Raw genomic sequence first — 20,824 nt, forward strand, 5'->3', positions numbered from 1 at the left:
TCAGGTGCAAATTCATGTTTAAGACATAAAAAAAATCTCTGCCTCTTTCTGAAAATGAACATGCTTAGAAAATGAAAAACAGAAAAGCTTCCTTCTCTGAAGAGAAGACTGTTCTTGAGATGACTTACAGTGATAGTCGACAGTATTAAGAGGTTCATCATCTTCAGGAAAGCTGATTGCCCTCAACTGGGAAACCATCAGCAGCAGTATGTAGGCACAAAGCAGGAAGACCCTCATGGTGGGCCAAGGTGAAGTCAGGGTAGCCCCTGCCCAGAAATGCCACTGAGCTACCTGGAAAACAGAAGCAGTTTGGAAAAATCTCTATGCTGCAATGAAATAGTTTTCTTGTTTGCAATCAGCTTAGTTTTCACCATCGGCTCCCTTCAAAGCCCCTCTCCCACTGGGAATGCTGGCAGTGGTAGATCAGGTATCGCCAAAAACACAGGCAAAAGATGGCAGTATGCCAAGCCTGATTAAAGCATCTCGTTGAGCATATTGAAGTTTTCAGCAAATTCACAAGAATTTTGGAGGTAACTGCATGTCATCACAGCAGAGTCACCAGAACCATGAACAGAAATGCTAGCTGCTGACTTGGCAAGAAGATGGGTAAAATTGGAATCAGAATTTTAATTAAATTCCAATCCACTTCCCTTCCCTGGGTCCTGAAATATACCCAATACAACTTGCCTCTGCCCCCCATAAAATGCTCAAGATGCCTCAAAAATAGCCAGAGGGCTGATCCTGTCATCATCTCTCCTCAGCTCTTTGCTTATGATGTTGTCAAATTCCCAGCATTACCCAAGCCTTAGCCCTAAATTCTTAAGTCGAGCAGTTCCCTACCAGCATGGAGACAATGACAAGAATGACCCTGCATCAGGGTGAAATGGAATTAAATAAAATGATTTCATGACAACCAATCAAGCAAAGCAAGGCAGGGATGAAGTGGCACAGCTGACACCAGGCCACCAGGGAAGTCTACGTTTTTACATAAAACCATTTGGACACAAACCAATACCCTAAGTATGCTGGTCCTTTTAGCTTTATTGAACTCTGGAGCTGCAGGGATCCTTAGGGACCATCTGGCCCAACCCTCTCAGTTTTCAGATGAAAAACCAAGGGCCAAAAAAAGGACTCAGTGAATTGTGTGGAGCTAGTTAAGGCAAGGTTGGAGTCCAGACCCACATCATCTGAGTCCCCGTCCAGGCTCTTTTTACCAAATGGAAAGGAGAACATAAGTGACTGGACTTTCTTCCTCCAAAAATATAGCATTACAAAAAACTATTTGGGGAAATGGATATATTCATCATTTTTATTGAAGTGCTATTTCATAGGTGTTAAACTTAATCAAATTGTACATTAAATATGTGCAGTTTATTATATATCAATACCTCAATAAAGCTATCAAAACACAGCATTAATTGCATTATAATAGCAGTAAAAAATTTAAAAGATCTTTAAATGTTATTAGCTTATTAAAAAGATAAATTAGGGCTCTGTTGGGCCAATGAGATGGATATTTCTGTAAAGTTGTAAGTGTTCCACTTTGCAACAATACCACCCCCCTCCCTCAACCAAAACTGTCACTTCCAGCCACTGTTCTGAACAACAAAACATTTAGCATTATCTTCCATCTTACATACTTAAGAACTTCAGAAGAGATTGTAAGAATCACCGCAAATTCCTGGTGAGTCCAACCACTAAACTGGGTGTTTACTGTGCCTTTTTTATGGACCTCACGTGAAACACACAGATATGCATGCTATCCAATGCTCTAAATATTTCTCCAACTAAAGTACAAATCAAGTATATGTGAGTTTTAGAGTCCCAGTTTTGCAAAAAGAGAATAATATATTGCAGTAAATGTTTCTTTGTGGATGATCCATCCAGCACTAAGTTAACATGTTTAAACTGCCTTACAAAAAGCAGATGGAATGGAAACGGTGGTGGCATCGTTTTGCACTCAAGAGCATGGACTTTGGAGTCAGTAGGACTTGGGCATGGATGAAATTATACCACATGCTAGCTTATTGGCCTGGGAACATTCCTTCAATCTCTTTGAGCATTAGTTTATCTGTGAAATATGGATAATAGCGCCTTCTTAGAGTGAAAAGGAACCAAGTGCCTAGCATATAGGAAATTCCGAGAAAAGTTAGACCTCTCTACCCATTTCCTACTGGAGAATACTGGGTATGAGAGGATAAGAGTCTCAACAGGGCCTGGGGAAAAGATATCCTCAAATATTAAGGTTATGTGGCCAGTTATTTTTCACCACTAGTTATCTTAAATCACTAGAGGACTACTCCAAGGGTAAATTTTACAACTTGTGCCTACGTATTGGAAAAATAAAGTAACAAAACAAAAAAACAATCACCAGCAATCCTACAGTAGTACTCCAACAACCACAATGATTTGGTTCTAGTTTTTGTACTACATCTGCATGGTTTCCATTGTCCTGACAAGATGATTTCTCCTTGTTTACCCCTTCTTCTGAAGCAGTGTTTTCCTGTCATGTTTTCCATACTGTTTTTATCATTTATAAAGACCTTCTAAAGTTGAAGTAGCATAAAAGTACAAAATGTTGCCCTATGAACTAGATTCTACTATGACACCAGTTCCAAACATCATCCTCTAGATACAAAGTCACTGAATCTTTCTGCTAGATATCGGGCAAAATAATTAGAAATACCAATTAATCCCAAAGAAGTATAGAAACATCTGTATTAAAACAAAAAGATCATTCTGTGACTCTTTCTCCTCCATGACAGGTAGGTGAATGGCTCACATCAGGTAAGCAGAGCCTCCATGTCCCAGATAGCAGGATGGGGAGGAGCCCTCACCAGGAAGACTGTCTCTCAGCTGTGATTCCAGCACTGCGGCTGAGGATGGAATCACTGCTGACTCACTAGCAAGCACCAAGCTGCTGGCTGAGCTATCATTTCCTATAACTCATTCATCTGACACTGCAGAAAGCAATTTCTCCCCATGCCCCACCCCTTACCACTCTAATCATCCCAAAATAAAGCCCTACCACTAACTGCTTCCTGTCTCTGTGTAAAGCTGTATTTTTGAAAAAAAAAAATAATAATAATAATAACATTCAGACTTGCCATAGTAGTTATAAATGGAGGCATTTAATGTGATACATATTTCAAAGGCTGGGGGGCAGAGGGAAGAATCTGGAAATACCTGAAAGCAATGTACCAGGGAGATGTATTTGTATGTAAACCACTCAGACTACTTATCTCTGACTTTAATTAAGAAGATATATCAGGAGTCCAGGGGTCTGAAATCATGATACTAGTTAGTGTCCTGAAATCATGATACTAGTTAGGTTAAAAAGGGCAGGCCATGAAGCAAGATGAAATGTTGGAAAAAAAACATGGGCCTTGGGACTAGAAAAATCTGAGTTTGAACTTGCTTGTGCCATTGACTTCCTGGATCTTGGGCCCTGTTTAAATTGACTTTATCTCTTTAAGCCTCAGTTTCACCGAATGTAAAATGGGAGTAATTATCTTTACTATGCCATAGGCTCCTTTTAGGATTAAATGAGATAATCACTATGAAGCATCTAACAGAGTCTGCTCCAAAGTAAATATTTGCTAAATTTTAGTGACTATCATCATGTCTATTCTGGTTATATCTTGTCTGGTAAAAAGGTGAAAAAAAAAAGTTCATTCTTTCATCTTGTACAACTATTTGCCAAACTGTTTATGTATACCATTCTAACAATGACGGGCATTCTTAGAGGATAAGGCACACAGCTTCACAGATGTAGAGGCCTCCTACTAAGAGGAAACCATATTCCTCACATGCAAGCTTAAAAAACATTCCTACATGAAGTTACTCCTTGTTCTCTGACACAGTGAGAACAAGGATGCCTGAATAGTTAAGCTTATTCACTTTTTGGTATTTTATATGAACTTCTCCCATACATTCCTGATGTTAAATACTAAATATGATGAGCAAAGTTCTTATGGGAGTTGAGAGCTGCCAGAACAACTAGGGCTTGAGTGACAGGATACTTGAGAGAAGGCAGGTGCACAGAGCTAAGCCCTATACTCAGCACTTGATTTTGCCTTATGAATATTTGCTAACTTTATATTTTTATAACATTTATATATATATATTATATATTATGATGTAATATTTTTATCATTTTATATTTGCTAATTTTATATATACTTATATACAACAACTTAATGCTTATATACAACAACTATATACAACAATGCTATATACAACAACTATAAAAATTTCTAGCAGTCACAAGTTTAGGACTCACCAAGAAGGAAGAGTACCAGTAAATAACAAAAGGCTATCATTTGGGCCTCTGAAAAGCTACACTCCAGAAGAGGAGAAAAATGTAAGGCAAACCATGTTTTACAAAAATTCCAATCCAATCCAATCCAATCCAATAAGCTAAGTCCCAGGCTGGATGGATATAATCTCCCACTCTAGCTGCTTGCCAGAAAAGATAAGATTACACTTCTTCACAAAAAGATATCATCCAGAAACTACAGTTCTTTACATGCATTGCCCAATGTTCAAGTAGAAATTATTACAAATTCCAAAAACTGCAACTAAGAAAGAGAGAAAAAAACACAACAGAAATAGGCACACAGGTAGCCCAGATATTAGAGTTATCACACATATGTTTTGAAAATAACTGTGCTTTTTTTGTCCAAGCAAAGAAGATGACAAGACGGAGAATTTCACCAGAGAACTGGAATCTATAAAAAAGAATTAAATAAAAATTCAACAACAAAAAAGCACAATAAATAACACATCTTCAATAGATGTGTTTAGCAACATATTTGTCAGAGGTGAAGAGATTAGTGAAAAGACAAATAGAAATTATCAGACAAATATGGAGAGCAAAAAGATTGATAAAAAAAGGACAAGAGAGTAAGAAACATAGGAGTTTGTGAAAAGATGGACATACTGGAGTCCTTGTGACTGCAGAGAGAGAGATGGGATAGAAGCAATATTTGACAAGTTAATGGCTGCACACATTTTCAAAACTGATATAAGATTATAAGCCACACATTCAAGAAATTCTAAAAAGTTCTAAAAAAAAAATCACACACATCGTAGTCAAAATGCTAAAACAAGGACAAACTTTAAAAATGTTAAACACTAAGATGCATTACCTTCCAAAAAGCAAGAATACTACAGACAGCGGACTTCTCAGTGGAAACAATGGAAGCCAGCAGAACATAGAATGACATTTTTAAGTTGCTGAAATAAATTTCCAGCCTAGAATTCTACAACGTGTAAAAATATTCTTCAAAAATGAAGGCAAAATAAAGATGTTTTAGACAAATAAAAACTCAAGAGATTTGTTGTTAGCAGATGCAATCTAAAAGAAATATTGAGGAAGAGTTCTTTGGGCAGGAGAATTTATAGGGAAGGTTAATGCAAATTTTTAAACTTCTAAAGAAATTTTATTTTGTATTTTTAGTAGACCTGAGGTCTCACTATGTTGCCTAGGGTGGTCTCGAACTTCTAGTCTCAAATGATTCTCCCACATGGGTCTTCCAAAGTGCTGGGATTATAGGCATGAGCCACCATATATGACCACAAGTTATTTTTATGATTAGCTCAGTTTGAAATTAATGAATCCCAGATAGAGAAAGTAGTATATAGTCTTTGTCTTCCTGAAAACTAAATAGTTTAAAGGAAATGAGAATGTAGAAATGGGGTAGGCCTACTTTATCCCTAGCCCAAAGAACCCAGAGAGATACCATGTTGATTTGAAAGCTGTCCCCTATCTCTTGTCTATGCAAAGAGTATCTGCTTAGACTCTCAGACTCCACCTGCCTCAGGGTCTGAACATGGAGTTGGATCCTCTTAGTTTTCTGATGACTCTTCTAGACCTTGGGCCTCCAGTGATCTTACAAAAAGTCTTTGGTCGAAGTGCTGCTCCTGTCTTTTACCTGACAGTTTCCCAGGCATTTTTTTCTAGCTTTTCAAAGACTTTACTAGCCCCAGCCCATGGTTCCATATGGAGACTTCAGCCTCAAAATCATAAAGTCAAGCGTTGTGTGTTCTGATGCTAACCTCCTGTTCTTCCAGATTGCTCATCTGGCCACTTTCACACCATGACTCTCTTCCTTCTCATCAGGGCCTTCAGCCCACTAACTGTTCTCCTTTCTTCTAATCATTAGTCTTCTCTGATCTTGACATACCTCTTTATCCATCCTAGGTATAATAGTCAATGGTCAATCATGTCCATTATTCTGCCTGTACTCCTGACTCCCTCATCCTCTGTGTATTTGTCAGCCTTTCTTGCAAAGTCTTAACCTTAGATGAATGTGCCACTCACCTTCTTCACCTGCCCCAGAGCAGCTGAGCACCGGTTGAGACAACCACACTCTGGGACAATTTGTTAGTAATGTAGCAGAATTCCTTGTCATCAACTACAAACAGCATCACAAACTCCATGGAGATCCTATGTTTCTCAATTAAATTAGACCACTCCCCCAATCCACACATGTAAACTTCCCACTTTCCTCAAGGCCCCAGTCTGCTATGTCTCCATACACTGCTACTTACATTCCTCCCCCTTTCCCCACAGCTATTTCACATAGAATACAAAAGCCATAAGATTGAGGATTCCTCAGTCTTCTCCTTTCCCATTGCCAAATACATCCACTCTCCCCATGTGCTTTTTTTTTTTTTTTTTTTTTTTTTTTTTGAGACTGTCTTGCGCTATTACCCAGACTGGAGTGCAGTGGTGTGACCCTGACTCACTGCAACATCCGCCTCCTGGGTTCAAACAATTCTCTGTCTCAGCCTCCCAGGTAGCTGGGTTTAAAGGCATGTACCACCATGTCCAGGTAATTTTTATATTTTTAGTAGATGTGGGGTTTCAACATGTTGGCCAGGCTGGTCTTGAACTCCTGACCTCAAGTGATCTGCCCACCTTGGCCTCCCTAAATGTTGGAATTACGGGCGTGAGCCACTGTGCCTGGCCCACCCCCAACACATGTGCTTGTAATCCAATCCCTTCATTCTTTTTCTGGAATAAAAAGACATTGATTATATTTCTGTTATTTTCTGTAACTCTTAATTAAATACTGTCCATCAGAACTGAAATTTGTCCATGTCTCCCCCATCACACACACAAAAGGAAAATACCTCCTGTATCCCTGATCCCACTCAAGCTATCACCTGTGTCTTCGCTGCTCATAATTTCCTCACCTCCTGCCCATTCTTCTTCTTTCTGTGTTCTATTTCCTCTCTCAGAGACTGACGACCTACAAGTACCTAAAGGCAATGGACATTTTCCAGTCTCATTTCCTTTGACTGCTCAGGAGCTTTAGACGCAGTTGACAGTTCATAGCTTTTCCAAATACTGCCTTTCCTTGCTTTTCCTCATACTACATTCCTCTGATGGTTTTCCCACCTCTCTGTCTGCCTGTTTGTCTCCCATTCATTTTCTAGACACAACACAAATGATCTTTTCAGAATCACGGAATCTCATAATCCCTCCAGTAACCCTCTATTACTCTTAGGATGGAACCCAAATCTTTTAAATGTGGCCTTCAGCTTTTCAGGTTCTGAGTCCTGCCCCTCTCACGAGGACTCCTGTCTCACCCTGGGCCTCCATCTCTCTTTTCTTGTGCTTCTACTACCCTGGAGTCTCATACCACCTACCAAATCTTGCTCCTACTTTCCCTCTAGATGGCCCTTTTTTGCCTCCCATCCTTGGCCTAGCTAAGTCCCCCTAATTTTTCAGAACCTAGGGAAGATTTTTTTCAGTCCCTTGGGTCAAGTATGTCTCACAGTTGTCAATTCCTGAGGCAACTGTGAATGAACTGTGAATAAAGGAATAAACAGAAGAATGAACCATGTGTCCTGAATCACCATGTCCTCACTGACTCCCTTAGGGCAAGGTAAGCATTTTGGACTTAAGTCTAATTTAGATTTATTTAATACTACTAAACAAACAACAGAGGGCAGCAGACCCAGGGAGCATGGGCCCCCAGGGCTTCCACTCCCCAAGAGCATGGACTCTGACTGGAGAATGCTGTAGAAAGACGGGGGCGTGGAACCGGACCTGTGGCACAAAGGGCACCATTCAGTCTGTAGTCTGTGACATTTCAGGGGGCACTGTTCACGCTGTAGTCAATGAGAACGATTGCACCTGGAGTCACAGGAATTATCCATTTACCACCTCTGGGTCACGAGGACCCCGTGAGACTAAACAAAAGGGGAGGCAGTGGGTTTAGTAAGTGGGAAGAGAGCAAAGAGAAGCAAGTTGATTCCTATACCTTAGTGCCCTCCAAGACAAGGAGGGCTGTAACCGAAGATCAATTATAAAAGAGAGGTTTAGGTTTATACAGCATTCATGTGCCTCGATTCTAAGCGGTATGTTCTGGCAGGTTTTAGATCTTAATGACCATCATCAGCATTTAATCAGAGTGGTATGACAGCTTGGCTGACACCACAAGCTTTGGAATATAAGAAGGTAATATCCACTGAATTGCAGGCCTCCTTTCACCTTCCATGCATGGTAAGAAGACTAGATTATTAACCATCATATATATTCAGATTCCAAGAGATCCCTAAGTAGAGCTGGGGCAGCCTACTCTGGGCCCTTCTGAAAGGCTCCTTGCCTCCAGGCTTGCCAAGTGACTCTTGGCTGATGTGTTTTAAACGAGCCGAGGCTTTTTCATTTAAGGAATGGCTACTGTTACCCCACCCTCTACCTCGTGTACACAGGTTCTGTGTGCAGGTGCCACAACTGAACAAATAAATACATCCTCCTCTCTCACTGTGGGCCATGAGGAGGTTGCTGAAAGGCCCCTGACTCTGAGACCCTTCCTCCTTCCAGGAATGTGGGCTCCCAGGTTAGAGGAAGAGGCTTCCAGCACTGTTACGTTACTGACACTTTATAATTAACCACCTAAAACTCTGCCCCACGGCATGTGGAGGAAATGACAAAGCAGCTGTCTGACTCACCCTCCACACAGCTGAAACCCTACTGACACAGCAGAATCTGTTAAGATGTGGATTTGGAAGGAGCAAGGAAGGACCTGGCTGGAGCAGTGAAGACTCACACCATGAGGAACACATCAGGGTGATTCTTCTCCCACCGACACTGGCAGCAAGAGAGGAAGGAGGCCAGGAGCCAGGAGATCTGGGGTCACAGACATGCTATGTGGCCACAGACAAGTCATTTCACCAATCTGGACTGATTTTATGTAATACAAGGGGGGTTCGTAAATTAAAACTGTAAAAACTTGTTGTTCTCCTGACAGCCAGAGGGGTTCCTACTTCCCCTATCTAGTGGGAACAGCATCCTGGTGTAATTCCCATGGCTCAGGGGTCTTTCTCCTCAACATCCAAGCGTTTCGAGTCACTGCCATCATAAACAAACAGCCATTCCCCTGACCTTCAGGCTGCCTCTGTTTTCTCTCTCCCATTTCCTTTCTCAGCCAGGCTTCTTTGAAGAGAAGCCTGAGTCCATATTCTCCATTTTCTCACTTTGTGTTATATTTTTAGCCCACTCTAGCCTAACTTTAATGCCTATGCAGCAACCACCTAATTGCCAAATCCCAGGCAATTCTCATTTTAAATCTTCCTTCATCTACTTGCATTTAATTTCATTGGCCATTCCATCAGATAGTGAAACTCCACCTTTGACGCTCCTAGTTCTCCCCACCTCACTAGCTGCTCCTTTTCATCAGTCTTCCCAAATTTGTCTTAACATGCTTGCCCGTTGGATGTTCTTCCCAGTTCCAGCCTGGGTCTTTAGGGAGGTGCTCACATGACCCCTCCCTTCTTCACTACCACTAATTCACTAATCCTAGATCACACATGCAGCACACACCACACTCCTCAGCTCCAGATCCAGCTGTCCCACTCCCTGCTAGATATTTTGACCTCGGTATAATATAGGCAATTTAAATTCAGTAGTCTAAAATTGAACTTAAGATACTTTGCCTTGACTTCTCCTCTGCTAAATTCCTTGCAGAGCATAGGTTTAGAGCTCAGAGTCCCTGGCTTCAAATATAAGCACTGCCACTTACCAGCCATGTGACCTTGGGCATGTTACTTAACCTTTCAAACTTTCCCATTTTCCTGCCTGCACTGAGGATAATGCTAGCACTAATATTATTACAATGACTGAATGAGATAACCTATGTAAGGCATGTAGCCAAACCCCTTGCATCTAATAAGAATCCAATAATTGGGCTGGTTGTGGTGGCTCACACCTGTAATCTGGCAGCACTTTGGGAGGTCAAGGTGAGTGGATCACTTGAGGTTAGGAGTTTGAGGCCAGCTCTGCCAACATGGTGAAACGCCATCTCTACTAAAAATACAAAAATTATCTGGGCATGGTGGTATGTGCCTGTAATCCCAGCTACTCAGGAGGCTGAGGCAGGAGAATCGCTTGAACCCATTAGGCAAAAGTTGCAGTGAGCTAAGATCGTGCCACTGCACTCCAGTCTGGGTGACAAGAAGAAAACTCTGTCTCAAAAAAAAAAAAAAAAAAGAATCCCACAATTACAACTATTACTACTGTTATTGCCATTTTTCATATCCTTCTCAGGGACTTGTGTTTTAGGCCTAGGAGTCTTCCTGCACGGCCCCCTGTCCATCATTCTTTCCTTAGAACCTGTTTGTACATCCCATTGCCTCGATCTCTTCATTGGTCTAGAATTGACCCTTCATTGGTTTCTGTTCTCTTAGACTTGCACTGCATTCTCCACAATGCGACCAGAATGGTCTTTCTAAAGCACAAACAGTATCATGTCACATCCCTGTCTAAAAGCACTTGAATGGTTCCTGAAGGCCTATGTGTAAAGTCTAAATTCATTTCCAAGATTTGCAAGGTCCTTCACAATTCTATTATTGCCAGCGTCTCCATTTCACCTACTGATACTTCCCCACCTCAATCCCAAAGCAGTGTCTTCTAAACACATATTCTTCCTAAAATGTCCTTCCTGAAAACTGTCTATTCATCACCTGAAAACTTTACCTGGCCCTCTCCCCTTTCTCATTCTTCCCTCTTCAGCAACACTGCTCTGCTTAGGACAGCTAGTCATACTATCATATTGTATAAATCTACTGCAGAACTTATCACTCCACAGCAATCTTAACTGATTTTCACATTTTTCTCTATTGGGCTGTGCTATTCAAGGGATCATTTTCCTCTTTACTGCTAGGATCAGCACAGGGCCTGGCACCTGGGGGGTCCTCAGTAAATACTTAATGAATGGAGGAAGAAATAAAGAAAAAGGTAGAACACTGAAGGACTCAGCTGTGGCACATAGGCCCCATCAAAATGAACAGCTCTCCACCATCACCCCAACACTGAATCTTGAGTCTACCATCATTCTCCTGCATCGCTGGCACAAGAGCCTCATTAGCCTCCAGTTCATGAGTTTCAGGTGCTCCAAAACCAAGAGGTTCTCTATAAAAGGCAACAGATGCCTCTTTTCACACCTACCCATCATTAACAAACTCCCCACCAGAAATGGACAACAGAGGCCAAAGAACTAAATGATTTCTGTCAACCTCCCCACTACCACTGCTGACATTCTGGCTTACTTTGCAGCTTTCCCAGAACAAAGGGAAGGAAAGCAGAGCTATTCCTGAGATTAGAGAGTGGGTATATGGGACTGGCAGAGAACAATCCTATGTGACTCCCCACTACCCAACAAACAAATATAAAATGAAAATCAGCCTGCCTAAGGGCTGGCTTATGTCTGAAATTCTGCAATGGAAATTTCTTTTCTTTGGCCAATGGCCTTTTTTCCAGTTATAATGTAAGTAATGCTAGAATATAACATAAGCCAGAAACCAGTATGAAGACACTTATAAGATCTTATCCAGCATAAAGGGAACATGATGGATTCTGACAGAAGAGAAAAAAGCACAGGTGGCAGTAAATACCACGGGAGAGAGGAAAGGGGAGGCTGGGGCTATGGAAGTCTGGGTGTTCATTATTAATGCCTTGCTTTTAAAATCAGCATCTTCCTCAAAGTTGGGTCAGTTTTATTTGAGTTATATTTTATGTGCATGACAAAGGTGTCGACTCAAGTTTTCTGAAAATTAAAAACTTCTTATGCAAGGTTTTCTCTATTGTCTGGATTTTCTTAAAGCAAAGCACACCAATATCTGAATCAGTAATTCTTTGGTCACATATTAATAATTCAAAAAGGAACTGAACTTAAAAAGAGTAGGGCAAGAAGGGACAGAAAACAGGATCTAAACTGTTTTGCCAATTCTGAGCAAACTTGGACAAGAATCCCAGGATTTGACCTCTGATCAGAACCATTGCTCTGGGGGCCACAATTCTAGTGACAATTTTCCTGCAGGTTTTGGCCTGTCTGTCCTAACTCAAATAACATTCATTTTAAAGCAAAACTGTCCTAGAAACAATCCTCATTAGAAGTGAAAATAATAGAAAAAACTACTGAGAATATGAGCTGGATATGTAAGCAGAAAATCTGCTATTCAGGAAGATGACAAAATATATCAGCCTCTTAAGACATCAAGATAGTAACTTGCTTTGTGAAAGTATGAAGCACAAGGAACCTTCTATAATAGAAAAAAAAAATATATATATATATACAGCAGGAGATTGTTGTAGCAGAAATGAACAATGGTGTCTCCTTTTTTCAGGGGAACCGAAGGATTGTCAAGGCTAACTAGTGACAAGAGAAATTAAAAGCCTTCTTTTTTGGTTATCTCCTCCATATGCATAGTTCCAGCCAGGCCGGGCTCCTCCCCTTCAGCTTCCAGGAACAGGAGCCATGCTAGACAAAGGAAGGGCTCAAGGTTCCAAGGGATGACCCAGATGCTCAAGGACTCAGCCTGTCTGTGGAACATTGGCTTATTCTACCAGATGTCCTGCTGGCCTGCCATATGGCCTGCATGTGACATTCTGCTCAGGATAATAGGGCCTGGGTCTATGCCTGGTTCTGCCCTCTGGACTGGGATGACGGAAGTAGTGCATGTTTGTTCCGATGCTACTGACTTGTCTGATGCAACCACTGTGTAGTCATAGCTTTCACTGAACTCCATGTAGCCTTTTCAGGCTTTCAAATAAATGAACAATACCCTGGCAAAGAAGGACTGAGGATGGGCTGCTGCTCTTATTCCTGTCTGACGAAAGGAGAGAACAAGCAGGTAAATTAAGGGACTTATGATCCAAGAGTGGTGAAGCCAGTGCAGAACCCAGATGTCACAACAGAGTTCAATGATCTATGTTAGTATTATTGCCAACAACATGGGATTTCACTCTATTTAAAGAGGCTCATGTCTCTTCTTTAATAATCTGCAAAGTGCCTCATCAGAGGTTCTCAGGTGATGTCATGCTTTAGAACAGTTGGTGAAGGGTTTACAGAAGGGTAACGCTAACGACTCAGAGGAAGAGAAGTGAAATTTTATAAGTCAAGGATTTTTAGTCCCAAGTCCTCTGGGTTTCATCACCAAAAATATGGCCTTTGTATTAATATTTGCCTTCTGTATTTGAAAACACAGTAAGAGTTGCCTGACTCTGACAAATGAAGAGAAAGATTGCTGATTGTTCAGAAGGATCTAGAGCATTAACTTTATCAAGATTCCGCAAGTCAATCCTAATTTGTTTTTTAAAATATACATCCTGGGCGAAGGGGACACAGAACCCTCTGTACTATTATTACAACTTCCTATGAGTTCTAATTATTTCAAAATAAGTATTTTTTAATGTATTTTGTCCTACTGATGGAAATGTGGCCCATGGTAAGTTATGTTCCATTTGATAGTTCTGGACTAAAAATGAAGCCGTAACCAAGAATGAGAATAATAAACAGCCCGAGTGAATTGTATGTCCTGTGAAGCTCAGGGAGGGCCCAGGCTGGGCGTGAGTCAGTGCACCTGTACCTTACCTGCAGCCTTTTGTCTAGGCTCCATATCGATGGACTATGAACTTCTGAAACCTCAGGGGCCACAGAGGCAAAATGGGAGTTTAGGTCAATCCATACAAGCCCTTAAAATCTCAGTTCCTAATTTTTACTACACTGATGCAAGACCAAGAGGGTATTCGGCAAGCTCAGCCCTTCCTGCTGTGAGGGATGAAGCCTGACAAGTGTTGAGCGGTGGATCCAGTGTAAAGTGGAGAACATGGCTCTGGAGCCAGACTGCTCGGGTAGGCGCCTCACCTTTTCTGTCTAACCAGTAATCTGACCTTGGGTGAGCTAGTTCACCACTTGGTGCCTCCAATACCGTGTACCTTGGGGATGGGATCACACTAGCAGCTACCTCAGAGAGTTGCTGAGGACTGAAGGAGTTCTTAAAAGAGTTTATCAGAGATCCTGGCACATGGTAAGCACCATAAAAATTACTATTAGGTGAGGTGAGTACCAGGAAGCCTGTTCAAGCCTAAAGGTACAACCTTGGGAAGGGTGTGTGGTTCTAATGCCAGGGATAATTACACTTTGAACCTTATATTACCCTTATCTACCTTTATTCTTACCTTCCTTATGAATCACCTTGAGGGATGGTAATCTTATCCCAGACAACAAACACACCTGGAGATAACAGGGAGGTAAAAAAAATCTGGATTCTACTCTTAGCCTCTAAGGATCCGACAGACCATGAGAAAGCCAACTTGCCTCTTCCAGCTTCGGTTTCCCATGTATTCAATAAGAAGCTAGGCTAGAACGCAGGTGATCTCTAAGGTCCCTTCCAAGTTGTGACATTTTACGCTTCTGAGTTTGGTGCCTGGGTTGAAAAAGGTTCTTTACTCAGAGTAAAATTCCTCCCAATTCATACTTCTAAGTTTTTTGCTGTAGCGTTGCTGTTGCCTAGGATACAAAGTGCATGTGCTCTCTGTGTACCCTGAGACAGGGGAGCGCTGAGACCGCTGCCTCTGATCTGTGATGCGGAACCACAAATGGGCTTTGTACTACAAACTGACTGATGCCTTGAACAGGGAGCGAGCCTCCGCTGGCACTTACAAATGTGGACTTGGCATTCTGATGGCGTCCCAGATGAAATGGCAGAGGGTGCATTCTGCCCCCCCACCCCCACTACCATGTGGTCTTGGGAAATAATGGCCTTTAAGTGTCCCCTTGAGCTTTCCTGGACCCAGGGGTGAGGCGCTCCCACAGGCCAGCAGGTCATGTCCAATTTCTTTGTTAAAGTGTACAGTGTGCTGTGGGATGCTCAGCTCACATATACTCGGGACCTCTGTCTAGGTTTCTTAGCCCATCTCTGCATTCCCAATGTACTTTGCAGCTGATATTTAATAAATTTCTGTGTGTGGGTGGGGATTGGGGTTCCCCGCTCTCATTGATATTCAGCCTAGACCAGGGTTTGGGGAAAGAGCTTTTAACTTACAGTGTTTTATGCTTTTCAAAGCAAATATGTCTTATCTATTCTGGTCCTTAAAGCTTCACTTAGAGGTTTAGGGCAGAAGTTATTTTCTCCACTGAACTTCGTGTCAGTTTTGGGAGAACAGAAGTCATGTCTGTCTGTTTTCTATCTTTATTACCCACCATAGCATCTGGAACTCAGTACTGTATCTACTTGGTAAATATTTGCCGAATTAGTAAATAAATGCTTTTCAGACAAGGAGTTAAAGAACTACTGGAGCCATACTGCTGATAAGAGGCTTCTGGGACATGTGTCTCCAGGTCCATTGCTTTATGACCTCGATAGCTAATCTCAGAGAGGCTCAAAATGGATTTGCATTGACAAAAATCAAAACCAGTTTCCACAGTGACATTCAGCAGTAGTCTTACAACTATGGGGCCAAGAGGGACCAGGGGACAGCATTTGGATGACATTGCTCTGAACACCCTGTATTTCGGGCATGGTAAAGCGGCCCCCTAATTCCAGTGCAAACTCTGCTTCTCCTACCTCTCTGCCTTTGCATGTGCTGTCCCCATCAGCACCTGCAATGCTCTTCTTGTCCCTTCCTCTTCATGACTGATTCCTCATGACAAATCACTTCCCTCCAGGATCTACCTTCTTTGGCCGTGAAAATCTGGGCTCACTTTCATCAGCACAAATATCACATGATATTATATTTCCTTATTTTCATAACTTATCCCCCCTCACTGTGGGTTTCTTTGAGTTCTGGAACTGTCTTTTATGGCCATAAACTCCCCCCAAAATGGTTAGCCCACAGGGTTTTAATATTTCCTGTTGAATGAATTTCTGTGTGCAACCCAGTGCCTTCTCAAGAAAAAAAAAAAAGTTGAAAAATCTCCCAAGAGCACTTTACTCACTGATGGTGAACTGCTAATGACAGGTCATCCACAATCACTCGTAATGAGCACGCACGCACACCAACACATTACATTATGCATTAAAATTATTAAATTAAGCATTAAATTATGCAGCAGTATGTGTGGTAGGCATTTGCCCTTACAGCTGCAGATGTGACCACAGTGAGATTTGGGCTTCCCTTGATTTTGCAATTGCCGGGAAGGACATTTAGGACTTAGCAGTGTGCCAGTGATACTGTCTGGCCTATTTCCTAAAATGACCAATGTTGTGGACCTAGGGCTCCAAATTCTATTCCAATCACGGGAGGCATCCTGGGGAGGTATGGAGAAAAAAGAATATTGCTTTCTTTAGACATGCAAACAGGCTAAACAATGGTGAAAAGATTGAGGGAAATTCGCCTAATTATCTTTGGTGGGGAAAAGTGTGACTGGTTTTCCTTTTCCTCATCTACTCACATACTATAGAGACTGGTAACTCTTTGATTAAAAATAGAAAGGATTATAAAACCAGGAAACGCAGAGGATGTAGTGGTCTTTTGTAGGAAGGATACAGGGACAAGGTACATGGATGAAGCTGGAAACCATCATTCTCAGCAAACTGACACAAGAGCAGAAAACCAAACACCACATGTTCTCACTCATAAGTGGGTGTTGAACAATGAGAACACATGGACACAAGGAGGGGACCATCACACACCGGCGCATGTAGGTCAGGGGGAACCTAGGGGAGGAATAGCAGGGTGTTGGGGGATTGGGGAGGGATAGCATTAGGAGAAACATCTAAAGTAGATGAAGGCAGGGATGGATGCAGCAAACCACCATGGCATGTTTATACCTACATAACAAACCTACACAATCTGCACATGTACCTCAGAACTTAAAGTGTGTATATGTATATATCTATATAGGCACTCTAGCAGGCCTGGGGAAAAGAACCGGAGAGACCTGTGGGTTTTTTCCCAAGAGATTGCATCTATTCCAAGCTGGGTGGAGAGGGAGAGCCACCTCTTTCATGTCATATGTGCTGAAAGTCCCAGACAGCCTTCAGATCAGTGGACATTCAACAAGTAGAAGCAGCCATCAACACAAACACAACCCCAATCCAACAGGGCTGGCCTGGTTTATGAGGTGCTCTCATCACCAGTCCCCAGGCCCTAGGCTCTATCTCAAGTGTGTGGGTTTTGCCTTCTGCTTACTGTCTTTCAGCAGCATCCAAGCTGCTCAAGGGAGAAGAGGGAAAGGAGGCCAGTGTGTAGGACAGGAGGGATCCCTCCTGTGCAGGATGGCACTGCTTGCCGCTCCCACCTCCCTCCTTACCTCTCCTCTTCTGAGATGAGATAAGGGAGCATCTCTGCTGACTGCCTCTTTCACCATGTTTTTTTTTTTTTTTAAAGGGACAAGTGAGAAAATGTAAGTAAAAATACTTACATTTCATAAATTTTAAAGGTGCTATGCAAGTGTGAAAAAGCAGTATTATTATCAGTGCCTTATTTAGTTGCAGCTTACATCAGCCTGGTATACTGACATTGCTTACACTTTCGCTCAAATCAATATTCACACTCTTATTTCTATGGCTGCAGCTGCTCTGCGAGTGGCCAGCTTAGCTGAGGCCTCCTGCCCTTTGCTCCTGTTGTTCTTTGAACCTGCAACACTTTCTGCAGCTCCTCTGATGGGCAAATTCCTAGCCAACCTTAGGACCCAGCACCAGACTGAGACCTTCCCCATGCCTCTCTCTACTCTCCTCTCAGGACACTCTATCCATTTCTACTGTGGATTTCCCACAGTGGGTACATTTGCTCATCTACCTCCTGTCTTCCTCTTCAGATTGTGAGCTCCTAGAAGGCAGGGTCTGTGGCTTATTAGTAGAAATAACTTCCCAGGCCCATATATAAAATTTTTCCCATGGCTGCTCCACTAAGAGAAGAGAGTTTGCTTGCTGACCTTCTTATTTTGTTTTCATGAGACCCACCTGGAGTTAGGTGTAATATGTAGATGTCAGAGACCAGAAAATTAGAGCTGATAATAACAAGCCAGGGTCGCATGCTAACAAAGCACCAGGCATTATGCTAGGCACCCCCTAGGAGGTTGCTGTTATTTGGCAGATGAGGAAATAAAGAAGTAATCTGTCTTTGGTCACAAAACTAAACAATGGGGCTTAAATCAGTTTGACTCCAATGTCTGTAGTCTTAATCTCTGCAGCAGAGAAAGGTAATGCAGAAGAAAAGGAACAGAGAAGAAGTAGTACTTAAGAATTTATTAAGAATAGTGTCATAGTTTTTTAGCTTGATTTTATGATTGTTATTTTAAGATACGAACAGCACTATTCCCCCTTCTAGTCTAATGGTATACCAGGTAACTGTGTCAAAAAATAAATAAATATACCAGGTGGGATGGCTCACACCTGTAATCCCAGCACTTTGGGAGGCTGAGGTAGGCGGATCACTAGATCAGGAGTTCGAGACCAGTCTGGCTAACATAGTGAAATCCCATCTCTACTAAAAATACAAAAAATTAACTGGGTGTGGTGGCACGCCTGTAATCCCAGCTACCTGGGAGGCTGAGGCAGGAGAATCATGTGAACCTGGGAGGCGGAGGTTGCAGTGAGCCGAGATCACACCAATGCACTCCAGTGTGAGACTCTGTCTCAAATAAATAAATAAATAAATAAATATATAAATAAGGTTTCTATGAAGAAGTCAAATAAGAGAGAAGGTTCATACAAGGAGCTAGAAAGGATCCTGTCTCCTAAGTCTTAGGTATTGGTTTCTACCTCTTCCTCCTGCCTCTTTATCTTTGAAGTAAAGGGTCAGCAGTGGTCAGAGGCCTCTTCCCTATCATCTTAGACCTAACTTCAAGCCTTTGTTACCAGGGGTGACAGGGCAGTGGTGTAGCAGGGACCCACCCCAAGATCAGGGAAGAGCATATATTGAGTACCTCCCTGCTTAGGTGCTTTTGCTTGGAAATAAACTGAGGACCCATGGCTTGCTCCTCGCCCTCCTGGGACCTTCAAAGTTAAAGAGAGGCTCCTTTTGAACCCCTTATTAAGTATTTGGCTGACCAGGCAGAGTTGATATGAGAGAGAAGAACATCAGAAGGCAAATCTCTATCTCTGGAAAGCTTGTCTATGTTTTTTACTTTCTATTTTCAACAATCAACTAAAATACTCTAACCCAATCCTACAAAATGGCTGAAAAAGGAGTGCCAATCACTCTGATGATTTCAACATCTTTTTCTATGTTCCAAATTCTCTCTTGAAATAGTCTTTGTAAGACTGGACAAGAAACTGCAGTTCAAATAATTTCCCTTTTCCTAGTAACAGAGACACCTGATTCAACCACTCAGCAATCAGGTGGGAATCTCATACACACGGCTGTCAACACGTTAGAAGTTAAGCATTTTGCCAGTGTACATGGACTGAATATGCCTAATGTCATTATTCTTCTTGAGATGCATCACACGCTCAGACCCACCTCTAAAATCTATCTTAATAGGAAAGAGGAACTACACAGATGATTAAAAGCCCTGAGACCTGACTGTATGTGTAGGCGGGGTGTGGTAGAATACTGCAGATTCCCCAGGGTGCAAGAGTCAGTCCGAGAGACACCTGGCCGAATTCCTTGTTGTGAAATAGGTGGGTTAGGTTAATGGAGAACCCCTAGACTACTTTGGAAAGCAGAGGTGGAGGCTGGTGCTATAATATCTACTAGTCCACTGTGCTCCAAGTATTCAGTTTTTCAGCTTCTCAAAGGGCTGAAAATTCTTCCTGGCAGTTTACAGTCTCGATTTTTTAATATTGTTTCTATTCCGAAGTGGGTGTATATATCCTCCCTGTGAATCCGGGCGATGGCTGCTTGAATGACAGAATGTGACGGTATGGTGCTATGGTATGGTAATGTGCCAGTTTGGGGCCCAGCACTTAATAAATGGGTGGCTTCCACTTCCTCTTTCTTTGGACACTTGTTAGAACCTAGCTACTAAAGTATAAAAAAGCCTAAGCAGCTTGTGAAGACGTCCTCAAGGGCTGAGCCCTGAGCTGACAGGCAGCACCCACTGGCCTTCCATGAGAATGAGCACCTTAGAACTGGATCTTCCCTCACCTACTAGAGCCACTCCAGTTGATTCTACATGGAGCAGTGAAGAGTCTCTGCTGAGCTCTGCCCACAATGTAGATTCAGGGGCTAAACCAATGATCATGGTTGTTTTAAGCACTAGGTTTTGGGATGGTTTCTTAGGTAGCTAGGTAAGTGATTTCTTCCCTGGATCCCCTCAGCACTCTCTCTATCCCCAAATCCTGCTTCCTTTGCTCTTTCCTCTCAGTCCAGCTGAAGACTGAAATGAGCTGTCAGAGCTGGAAATATTGCAGAGAATACATAGTCTTTGGTTAGAATACAGATGTTATGACAATTCCCTAATAATAATCTTCAGATTGCTTTTTTATGTGTCAAACAGTTGAAACTTGTCCCTAAAATGTCTTGTCCCAGTCTCCTAAACAATTAGGCTTCTTAGCACATTTACAATAGCAAAGACACGAAGCCAACCTAAATGCCCATCAATGATAGACTTGATAAAGAAAATGTGGTACATATACACGA

The 20,824-nt window shown here is 42.1% G+C and overlaps 1 protein-coding gene and 1 long non-coding RNA gene across 13 annotated transcripts in view; one reads left to right on the forward strand and one right to left on the reverse strand.

Moving 5' to 3' along the window:
• SEMA6D (semaphorin 6D) overlaps positions 1–20,824 on the reverse strand; it is a 552,663-nt gene that overhangs the window by 14,459 nt on the left and 517,380 nt on the right. For all 12 annotated transcript variants that reach the window (XM_032297552.1, XM_032297553.1, XM_032297549.1 and 9 more), the window contains one exon: positions 129–291. In XM_032297552.1, coding sequence (XP_032153443.1) covers positions 129–237 — 109 coding nt within the window. In that variant the 5' untranslated portion in view covers positions 238–291. The remainder of the gene's footprint in view (positions 1–128; positions 292–20,824) is intronic.
• Positions 210–19,922, forward strand: LOC116564431. The gene is made up of 3 exons (XR_004274888.1): positions 210–307; positions 11,999–12,002; positions 19,911–19,922. It is a non-coding gene; the product is annotated as an uncharacterized LOC116564431 (long non-coding RNA).

This window comes from Sapajus apella, unplaced genomic scaffold (genome assembly GCF_009761245.1).
Source record: "Sapajus apella isolate SASKATOON/1434 unplaced genomic scaffold, GSC_monkey_1.0 scaffold37, whole genome shotgun sequence".
NCBI classification, from domain to species: Eukaryota; Metazoa; Chordata; class Mammalia; order Primates; family Cebidae; genus Sapajus; species Sapajus apella.